At 40.6% G+C, this 12,155-nt stretch overlaps 1 protein-coding gene across 1 annotated transcript in view; it reads left to right on the forward strand.

Moving 5' to 3' along the window:
• The window catches only part of TOPAZ1 (testis and ovary specific PAZ domain containing 1), a 109,626-nt gene that overhangs the window by 92,250 nt on the left and 5,221 nt on the right, over positions 1-12,155 (forward strand). The window contains exon 19 of the mRNA XM_006868775.1: positions 3,868-4,051. Within this exon, the coding sequence (XP_006868837.1) occupies positions 3,868-4,051 (184 nt within the window). The remainder of the gene's footprint in view (positions 1-3,867; positions 4,052-12,155) is intronic.

Consider the following 12,155-nt stretch of genomic DNA (forward strand, 5'->3'; position numbering starts at 1 on the left):
CTGGAGAAGGATGTCATGCTGGGTAAGGTGGAGGGTCAGAGAAAAAGAGGAAGACCCCTAACGAGATGGATTGGCCAGGTGGCGTCATTGATGGACTCAAGTGTGGCAGTGGTAGTGAGGTTGGCCCAAGATCGGACATTATTTCGTTCTGCTGTGCCATGGGGTCGCTATGAGTTGGTTCTGACTCGATGGCACCTAACAACAACATTACAAGAAACCAAAAGAGACAGCAGTTGAAGAACATACCATGTTCCTGGATAGGAACACTCAATACCATGAAAATGTCAATACTGTCCAAAGCAATTTACACATACAATGCAATCCCAATCCAGATTCCAACAACATTCTTCAAAGAGATGGAAAAGACAGTTACAAACTTTATATGGAAAGGAAAGAGACCCAGGATAAGCAAAGCACTGCTTAAGAAGACGAATAAGGTTGGAGGCCTCTCACTCCTTGATTTCACAATTTACTGCATGGCTACAGTGGTCAAAATAGCCTGGTACTGTTACAATGAAAAATGCATTGATCAATGGAACAGAATCGAGAATCCAGAAATTAACCCATCCACATACAGCCAACTGATTTTCAACAAAGTGTCTAGTGTATATTACATGGGAAGGAGATAGTCTGTTTAACAGATCGTGCTGGCAGAACTGGAAATCGATATGCAAAAGATTGAAACAAGACCTTTACCTCGCGCCCTATACAAAAACGAACTCAGCATGGATTAAAGACCTAAATGTTATTCCCAAAATTATGAAGGTCATCAATGAAAAAATAGGAACAAATGTGAAGCCTGTCTCTAATTCAGGGTATACACAGACTACCAAACATTTTGAAAATTACACAAATGAAAGTAGATAAAATAGATGATTGTTGTTGTTATGTGCCGTGAAGTCGGTTCCGACTCATAGTGACCCTGCACAGGGTTTCCAAGGCTGTAAATCTTTACAGGAGCAGAAAGCCTCATCTTTCGTCAGCAGAACACCTGGTAGTTACGAACTGCCGACCTTGAGGTTAGCAGCCCGATTCATAACCACTACGCTACCAGACCTCCTAAAATAGATGATTGGGACATACTAAAAATTAAAAATTTATGTGCATCAAAAGACTCCACTAAAAGATTTAAAAGGGAACCCACAGAACAGGAAAAATCTTTTGCAAGGACACATCAGATAAGGGACATTTCTAAAATATATAGGAAACTATAACACCTCTACAAGAAAAAGACAAATGACCCTATTAAAAAATGGGCACAGGAAATGAACAGACACTTCACCAAGGAGGTGATCCAGGCAGCCAACAAACATATGAAGAAATGTTCACAATCACTAGCCATCAGAGAGATGCAAATCAAAACAAAAAAGAGATATCATCTCACACCAGCAATAACAGCAAAGATCAGAAAAGTAGAAGACAATAAATGCTGGCCAGGATGTGGAGAGACTGGGACGTTCCTGCATTGCTGGTGAGGTTGCAGAATGGTCCAACCACTCTGGAAAGCAATATGGCACTTCCTCAGAAGGTTGGAAATAGAAATACTTTATGACCCAGCAATTCCTCTACTTGGAATATGAGCCATAACACAAGTAGATATATGCACACCAATGTTTATTGCAGTGCTATTTATAATAGCAAAAAGATGGAGACAGCCTAAATGCCCATCAACTGAAGAATGGATAAACAAACTGTGGTACATACACACAATGGAATATTATGCTACCTTGAAGAACAAGGAAGCTACAAGCCACCACATAACAAGATGAACCTTGAGGACAATATGCTGAGAGAAATTAGTCACAAAAGGAGAAATACTGCATAGGACCATTATTGTAAAAGACTAAGAAAAAGAATCCACCCAAAGGGAGGGGGGAGCATTATATATATAATTGCTTATTATCAGGATGTATGGGATGAAAGAAGGGAGGGAGAATTAGAGCACAGGGTAGGGAATAGACACAGGAAAGCTTGGGTGCTGGGGCAATACATAAGTAGGGGGAGAGGAATAGAAGAACAAGGCTGATGGGAGGGAGAACAGTTAGGCTAAGTGGGACAAAGGTAAATGATGGTATATGCACAACCTTGGAACAACAGGGCTTCGGGATACAGGGATTGAGGCATGGTTTGAAAGGGTAAAAATGTTAAGATGCTTGGCTGTGTTTTGAATCTTGGTTTCCCTTGCCTACCATTGTGAAATAAGACACTTGAGTTGGGGGTAAGGAATAGCCAGAAACATCACAAAAAAAAGTTTTAAGTCCATCTTAAGCCTATAACTGACTGGAATACCTTAAATGGGGCTAAAAATTGCCCAGTTAAAGAGACCTCCTGTGGAGCTTTTCATTGCATAAGACCATAGGTGGAAACCAGAACCCCATCCAGAATTATCTGAGGTGGGAAATTTCCACTGGAAAGGATTAGTAGACCACCCTGGAGCAGCTAGAAGAAAGACCAGCAGGAAAACTCAAAAACAATAACAGTATGATTGATTACTACAAGAACAAGTAAGTTGTTCGCCTGGAAGCCATCAAGGCAAGTGGTTGGGTCACCTCAGAGCAAACTCCCTTCCAAGTCTAAGACTCGAGGGGATACATGAGCAGGCATGTGGTCTGGCTGGTAACCACATTGGTCACCGATAACAGGAATGGGAAAAAACCGCAATAAAGTTGAGATCTAGGTCTAACCACATTCAATAGACTCCTGTGAACCGGGATGGAAACCAGGATGGCCAGCAGTACAACAAGACTCAGGAACTCCTGGGCCCAGAGGCAGTGACATGGCCACAAAGGACTAGAGCAGAGAGTAAAGCATCCAGCTAATATGAAGTGAGGGGAGATGCACAAGAACACCCATACTTGCAGTTAGTACCCACTTGACCTGACTTCAATGGCTAGATGATCAGAACTTGACTAGAGGAAGAAAGAAGAGGGAAAAAGAGAGTAATTTGCTACAGTTTGATGAACTTAATCTATACTTATGGATGCAGTAGCTCAAAAGAGGGAACGAATCTTTACAGCGAGGATCATTTCCACCCCCTCGGTACACAGGGCTGACAGGGATGGGCAGCTTAGACATTGGCTACCCAAAATGGGGGCGGGGCTATAAAGGCAAGAAATGACTGGCTTACAAGCTTTCAAGACGGAGCCTAGTTCCAGACAGGGCAGGGATAGGTAGAACCTCCACTGAATGATTTCCAATCTATTGGGACTGGGCTGGCGAGAAGAAATAGGGATAAGACTTTTGTGGTACAATTGTGAATAATTGCCATCAGGACTGACTGTGAGGGTTGAAATGTAGAGGTAGATGTTTATTGACAAAAGGAGGGGAGTGATTGATTTTGCAGCCCAGGTGCGGAGGTCCCTGGGACCATCAAGTGAGAAAAGTGGAAAGCATGACCCTACCCAGAGAGACAGTGATGCCAGGGATGGAGACAGAGACGATGACATGGACAGATGGAGTGGCTGGGACACTGGACTCAGGGAGCAAGATGGGCTGGGTGCTGAAGACCTGGGGGGTGGCAGGCCTGTAGGATGTATCCTTTGGTTATTTGATGAGGCATGGAGGGGATTGTAATCATTGCAATGAAACAAAATACGATAGGATGAATGTAAAACTGATGTTTTCCCATGTAAACCTACATAATTCACAATAAAAACTTTTTTAAAATAGTCAACCAAAGCCTAACTTAAAAAAAAAAAATGTATTGGGACAGGAAAAAAAAAATTTGTAAGTGGACTAGTATTAGCTCATTACCATAATTTGTGTAATAAATCTGCTTCTAAATACCTCTATGATATAAATAATAATCACCTCAGAGTCTGGGGGTTTTTTTTACCTAAAAAGTATGATCTCTTTTTGTATTTTCAGGTGCTCTCTCTCTGGGCTGCTATCCACCATTGGAAGGAAATTTATACCGAAAACTTCTACTGATTCCTTCTTACTTATCTGAGATTGAAATGCTCTTAGCTATTGAAATTTTCTTGGTCTCTAATGCTAGTAGCATTCAGAGTCCTGGAACTTCTACACAGATACTGCAGATAGTTTTGAAAAGGTTGGTTGATGAACCTAATGCATTCTGACATTGTGATTGCCCTTACCCATCCTAGAATGTAAATGGTATGTGTGTGTGTGTGTGTATGGTAACAAAACTTTGGTAACTTTAAATTGAGAAAGGACTTTACTGTTTGAGCCTTTAAAATAAATAGTTAAGTAGCATTCAGTAAAAGTTTAGCAACTCCAGAGACAGTTCCTCTTTGGGTATTGATTGATCTCATTTTGAGATTGGTACCTAAAAGGTATTAATCTTTTTAGTCAACCCAGAAGACCTAAGAACCAGGTCTAAAAGGGAAATATGTAGTACTTTATTAGATTTAGTAAAGAATATCTAATTTAGTAATATTAAATATAATTAAACATATTAATAATATTAATTTAGTAAAGAATATTAAAAATGAAGCCATTATTCTAGATTTTATATCTTTACATGTTGTTCCAAAGGCACAAATACTAAAATGTAGGTGTTGAATCAGGGTAGTAGTCTTTATAAACATTTTTTTTTTTTTTTAAGTGCCAGAATCTAGACTTCTTGTTGTTAGGTACCATCAAGTCAATTCTGACTCATAGCGACCTTGTGCACAAAAGAACAAAACACTGCCCAGTCCTGTGCCATCTTCACAGTTGTTACACTTGAGCCCATTGCTGCTGCTACTGTGTCACTCCATCATGTTGGGGGTCTTCCTCTTTTTCGTTGACCCTCCACTTTACCAAGCATACTGTCCTTCACCAGGGACTGAGACGAAGTTTATTTGTCCAGCATACAGATTGAATAAGTGTATGAAAGGATACAACGCTGGTATACACCTTTCTGCTACCATTCACAATGTTTTCTTCTTCCAGCACTATAGCTGACAGTGTTCTGCTGCTATTCATAAGGTTTTCATTGACTAACCATTCAGAAGTAGTTCATCTCTACTTCTGCAAAGTCTTGGTCTGGAACCTTCACTGAAACCTGTGTACCATGAGTAACCCTGCTGGCATTTAAAATACTCTTCCAACATCACACCAACAAGCAAGCCACCACAGTGCAACAAACTGACAGACAAGTGCAGGCTTACTCAAGAAACTTGTTATATAAAGATCTTACGTGACCTTTGTTTTAGAGCTTGACAGGTATTATGTTTCATATTACTGGTTTAGAAACTGGTTCCTTAGATTTAATCTTATATTGTCTATTGTTGTCGTTAAGTGCCATCGAGTTGGTTCAAACTCAAAGCAACTCAGTATACAGTTTCCGAGGAAGGAGTTTGAACTGCTGACTTGTTGTTCAAATCAATCTGTGGTCCAGTGCTTATCGTACAGCACTACAATTGGAGTTCTGGTATAGTACTACAGGATTATGCACTGTGCTGCAAGGTCAGTTTGAACTTCAAGGTGAGCAGTTCAAACCTACCAGCTACTCCTTGAAAACCTTAGACAGGGTCGTTATTAGTTGGAACTGACTTGATGGCACTTAACAGTGACAACAGTAGTGTAATAAATTTGTGTCCTAATGTGGCGCTTCAGGATAATGCACTAGACCACAGACCAGTTTGATCTGCAAGGTCAGTGGTTCAAACCCACCAGCTGTTTTTTGGAAACCCTATACAGGGTCACTGTGAGTCAAATCAGCTCAACAGCACTCAAAAACAACATGTCATAAAATAGGAAATGTGGTGTTGCTACACAGTAAGCACTGGCCAGCGAACACAAGGTCAGCAGTTTGACCTCACCAGCCACTCCGTGGGAGAAACCTGAGGCTTCCTGCTCCATAATGGTGTACAGCCTCAGAAACCCCATATAGGGTTGTTATGAATTGGAACCAACTTGATGGGGCTTAACAACAACAATGGCATTAATAAATTATTCCAAAATTGAGTGGCTTAAAACAGGAAATATTTAATATCTTCATTTCTATGGGTCAAGATTTTGGGAGCAGCATAGCTGGGTGGTTCTGGTTCATGATCTCTGAAACACAGGCAATTCCAGGTTATAAACATTCAACTTACCAACAACTCCACTTCTGACTACTTATCCTTGCCCTTTAATGTTAAGTAAATTTGGTTTCACTTTGAAACAATTGGATTGAACCAGCCCTCCTCACAGCAAAGTTTTCATCACAATCACTTTCGCTTGCTGCACTTGCAGCTTTTCAATCGTTAAAAATCTTTCAAGACTTTTTCCTCCTTTGTTTTCTTTTTTAACTTTTTATTGTGAACTGAGTTAAGATTTTAAAAACAAGATCATGTGTTGCATTCAACAAATCATAGACCTCATTTCATCTCAATGGTAGTAGTCCTTTCCATGCAACAAGAGTTACCTGCTTCCTTCCTGTGGTTTCTGTTTCATTCCATCCACATTCCCATCCTCCTCAACTTTGTCTTTAGGTAAATGTTGTCAAGCTTTTCTTGTGCTAAACCCACCCACTGTTGTTGAGTCACTTCTGCCTCATAGGGGCCATATAGGACAAAGTTGGATTGCCCCATAGGGTTTCCAAGGATGTAAATCTTTACAGAAGCAGACTACCATGGTTTTCTCCAGTAGTGCAGCTGTTGGTTTTGAAACACTGATGTTTTGTTGAGCAGCTGAATGCATTAACCACTACACTATTTGTTGTTGTTAAGTCCTGTCAAGTTGTTTCTGACTCATAGCGGCCCTGTATAGGGTTTCCAAGAAGAGGCTGATGAACTTGAACCACTGACCTTGTGGTTCAAACCTATCTTGCAGTTCAGTGTGTATCTTACAGTGCCACACCACCACTAGGGCTCCTTTTTCTTCCATTGAAGCAGGGCTAAGTAAGAATCATACTCACCTGTTCTGATTTACCTATAAATTTGACTTGAAGATACACGTAAGATTATATCTTGTTCATAACCCAGGGACCATGTGTAGTCGCAGTCAGGATGTCACTGGGTCTGCCAGTCACCTGATGGCTAGACTGGGGCTAGAGAATCTATATCCAAGATGGCTCAGTCCCATGGCTACTGGCAGGAGGCCTCAGCACCTTACCAAATGCTTGCTTGAGTGTACTCACAATATGACAGCCTGTTTCGCCCAAGAGAAAACAAGCAAGGAGGAAACTGCAGTGTCTTTCATAAGCTAGGCTGTAAGATGTTACCACTGTTACAGGTTAGCCTGTCACAGCAGTTTCATGAATGCTAGTATAACACGAAAGACTCTCTGGGATGGAGACTGAGGAATTTTTTATTCTTGGCACAACAAGGAGCATGATTATCCACATATTTTCATCAGTTCTCCTTGTTCTCAAGTCCCACAGGACAATACAAATGGGCCCAGATGGATGCCTGCACATAAGTGCAAGAACAGATCTTGACCTTAAAGGAACCCAAATATTTTTAAATGGACAATAAGCATGTTTGCCCATTCTGCTGGAGGAAGACACTGTCTTCCAAGGCTGTAAGCAAAGTTGCTATTTGCTCCAGAGAAAGAAATTATCTTTGTTTTTCAAGGTTAACTGTATTAGCATCCTTGAAATTATAATGAGAACAAAGGTTTTCAGTGTCTCTACTTGGGGTGCACCAGACTGCAAAGCCGTTTGAACTGCAAGGTCAGCGGTTCAAGCTTACCAGCTGCTCCTTGGAAACCCTATACAGGGTCGCTATGGGTCGGAAGCAACTTGACGGCACTTAACACCACCACTTGGGGTGAAAAAAGAGGAAAAGACCCATGGGAAATTTTCATCCAACAACCTAAAATATGTTCAGTGAGCTCCTAGTGTGGTGCTATAGGGTCAGCACTGGACTGTAAACCACAAGGTCAGGAGTTCAAACCCACCAGCTGCTCCTCTGAAACCCTACACAGCAGGGGTGGGGAAATGTCCGGCCCATGGGCCATATGTTGTTAAGTGCCATTGAGTCCATTCTGACTCATAGCTACCCTGTATAAGGTTTCCGAGGAGCAGCTGGTGGATTTCAAACTCATTTGGTGTGGCCCTACCAAGGCAACTACAGTTCCAGCCTTCACATTGTTAATTAAATGTTTGACCAAATATACCAGGTTAATTTCTAAGTTGCTAATTAGGATAAGCACTTGAACCACAACCCCAGGGTCTGTGGTTCAAACTCACCAGCCACTCCTTGGAAACCCTATACAAGGTTGTTATGAGTAAAAACCAACTTAACAATTTTTAAGTTCATAATTTTATATGGCCTGCAAATTATGTTATTAATTGCAGAAAAAAGGTTCTCCACCCCAGCTATGCATAGTTATTATGAGTCGGAACTGACTCAGTGGCACTTACTAAGGAAACAGGAATTCATTTCTACTGCTTGATAAGGAAAGCACGAAAGACGTGTTACAACCACCACAAATACATGGCATCAGCTTCTAGGTTTCAGACTAGTTAAATGACAATGAGGCATTTGGGAGACTAACCTAGTAACAAAAAGAAACTTTTCTAATTTTGTGTTATTAAAATGTATTACTTTTGTGTGTTTCCTTCTAGGCATTTTTACCTCTGAATATTTTTGCATAGTTGCAGCCATAGTGTTGTTGTTGTTGTTAATGCCGTTGAGTCGGTTCCGACCCATAGTGACCCTGTAAAGGGTTTCCGAGGAGCAGCTGGTAAGCTTGAACCACCAACCTTGCAGTTCACACCGACTTTGCAGTCCAGCACATTAATCGACAGCACCACACCAGCAGTCATAGTAAACACAGTTTATTTTTCAGCCTTTCCCATCTTGCCTCATAGTCTATTAAAATTTGTCTTGTATAATAGTCCCAAGTAGATTGCTATAATTGTTGTGTCCTATTGTATATTTAAGGAGCTCTGGTAGCGTAGTGGTTACGAATCGGGTTGCTAACCTTAAGGTTGGCAGTTCGAAACTACCAGCTGTTCCGCGGGAGAAAGATGAGGTTTTCTGCTCCCGTAAAGATTTACAGCCTCAGAAACCCTGTGTAAGGGTTACTATGAGTCGGAACCGATTCCATGGTACTTAACAACAACTGCATATTTAGATATATTCTAATCAGGAAAGAAGTTAGCTTTGTCTTATTCATATATTTGTTTTAAGGAACCTATTGATGTTATTCAATAGGTTCTCTAGTAGCGTAGTGGTTACTAATCGGGCTGGTAACCTCAAAGTCGGCAGTTCGAAACTACCAGCTGTTCCACGGGAGAAAGATGAGGCTTTCTGCTCCCGTAAAGTTTACAGCCTTGGAAACCCTGTGCAGGGTTGCTATGAGTTGGAACCGACTCCACGGCACATAACCAACCAACCAATTGATGTTATTAAGTTCTGCTGAATCAGTTCTAACTCACAGCCACCCTGTATAGTTTTCAAGGAATAGCTGGTAGATTTGAACCTCCAGCCTTGCAATTTACCAGTCCAATGCTTATCCTACAGTAGCACCACACCAGACCCTTAAGAAACCATTGTTGTTGTTGTTGTTAAGTGCCGTCAAGTTGGTTCTGATCCATAGTGACCCTGTATACGAACTTATAGGAGTAGATAGTGTTGTTGTTAAGTACCATCATGTCAGTTCTGACCCATAGCGACCCTGTATAGGGTTTCTGAGGAGCAGCTGGTGAGCTTAAACCACCAACTTTGCAGTTCAAATGGCTTTGCAGTCTGGTGCATTAACCCACAGGACCATACCACGACTCTTAGTGTATAGATAATTATAATTCTTACACTGTCTGTATTATTCTGTGTAAAAAAAAATAATAATAATAAGTTGTCACCGTTTAAAAATATTTAAACTGTGGTATTAACTCCTAAGTTGGTGTATTGGGAAAACAGTGCCAGCCAGAGCTTTGGAGACAGGAACAGCAGGTTCTCATACAACTCCAAACATCTTTTGCCAGCTGGGTGAGCCTGGGCAGTTGATAAAATGCTTAGCCAATGTGAGAGAAGGGAAATGGACTCCTTACAAGCTGTTGATCAAACTCTTCCACAAACTTACTCCTAGTTATTTACCTAAGAGAATGCATAATTTATCATAACTGGAAGAGAATGTCAATTTTGTTTTACTACCACTTTGCCTCTTGGAATGAGGTATGTTAGTTGGGGGAAAAGAGCACTGAATGGGCTTTTATAGTTCTGTGAACTATTTTTAGAGTGAATGTAAACTCCCACTGTTTTCTCCCCCTTACATTAATAATTACTACCTTGAATAAATTATAAATAGAGTGGGGAACATCGGCCCACTAGCCATATAAGACGTGTAAAATCATTTGGTCTGGCTCTGACCAGGTAACTGATGTTCCATCCATCACATTAGGAGTGAGTTAATTAAATGTTTGACCAAATATAACAGGCTAATTTTTAATTGGCAATTTTGTCTGGCTTACAAATCATGTTATAAACTTTGGCAGAAAAAACACCCCACCCCTGCTATAAATCATGTATAAAAACTGAGGGTATAAAAATCATACAACCAAAGATTTTTATCTTAAAATCACCCCCAAAGTATCTATTTTAAACTACAAATGACTCATTTAACTGAAATCTTAGTCTCATAATCTTAAAATCCTAAACTGACAAGTCTACTTTTTGCCAACTGTATGAAAGAGAGCAAAATCAAAGATGATGACCATTTATTTATTCTTATATCTTCCCATTATTTTCGCCATTTTTTTTCTAGTTGCTTAAATACAAAATCCATTAATTTGTCATCATTTTATATATACTTATAATACTCTGTTTCGAGGAGATCTGTGTGCATGCATAGTAGAACCCTTCAGGGGCGTGGGTGGGGTGTCCATTCACACAGGCATTCCCTCTAGTCACCCTAATGGAGGTGCACAGATAGCGAGAGACCAATGAACAGATACCAAACAAAGAATGTGACACCTGTATCTCTGCGGTTCTGTCAGGCATTAGTGGCTGTTCTAATCCTTCCCTCACTTGGTCGCTCCCAAGATGGCAGCTCCAGCAATAGCTGAGCGTCTTGAATTAGAAAGCAATGGATTTCTTGATTCTGCTACAAATTCCCCTAGCTGTAAGCCTTCAAATTTTCTAAATATTCCTTTATATATGGTTCAGAGGTCTAGCACCGTCCCCTGAGCCTTCTTGGCCCAGTATTCTATGTTGTTGGTGACGGAGCTACTCACGGCACATCTACCTGATCCGCCAAATGGCCACCACTTGTCTATCAGTTTGTGGTACTGTGGTGGCTTGTGAGTTGCTGTGATTCTGAAAGCTATACCACCAGTATTTTAAATACCAGCAGGGTCACCCATGGTGGACAGGTTTCAGATGAGCTTATAGACAAAGATAGAATAGAAAGAAAGAGTGATGAACTACTTCCGAATCTTTAGTCACTGAAAACCTTATGAATAGGAGAGAAACACCATCAGCTATAGTGCCAGAAAATGAGCCCCTCAGGTTGGGAGGCAATCAAAATGCAACTGGGGAAGAGCAGCCTCCTCAAAGTAGAGTTGACCATGATAATGCAAATGGAGTAAAGCCTGCAGGACCTTCATTTGCTGTTGGACCACAATTCAAAATGAAGAGAAACCACTGGAAACATCCTTTGAAAATTGGAACTTGGGATGTACGAAGTATGATCTGGGAATATTGGAAGTTGTCAGAAATGAAATGGAACACGTAAACATTGATATCTTAGGCATTAGTGAACTGAAATGGGCTGGTATTGGCCATTTTGAATCTGACAACCACATGGTTTACTGTGCCGGAAATGACAAATTGAAGAGGAATGGTGTGGCATTCATTGTCAAAAAGAACACATCCAGATGAGTCATGAGGTACAACGCTGTCTGTGATAGGATAATATCCATGCGCCTACAGGGAAGCCCAGTTAATACCACTATTATTCACATTTACGCACCAACTTGTAAAGCTAGTGAGAATGAAATACAAGAATTCTACCAACTCCTTCAATCTGAAATCGATCAAACATGCAATCAAATGTATTGATCATTACTGGTGATTGGAATGCAAAGGTTGGGAGCAAAGAGGAAAGATCAGTAGTTGGAAAATATGGCCTTGGTGATAGTTATGATACTGGAGAACACATGATAGAATTCTACAAAACCAATTATTTGTTCATTTTAAATACCTTCTTTAGATAGCATAAGAGACAGCTATACACATGGACCTCACCAGATGGAATGCATAGAAATCAAATTGACTACA

The sequence above is a fragment of the Chrysochloris asiatica genome, unplaced genomic scaffold (genome assembly GCF_000296735.1).
Source record: "Chrysochloris asiatica unplaced genomic scaffold, ChrAsi1.0 scaffold00124, whole genome shotgun sequence".
Lineage (NCBI taxonomy): Eukaryota > Metazoa > Chordata > Mammalia > Afrosoricida > Chrysochloridae > Chrysochloris > Chrysochloris asiatica.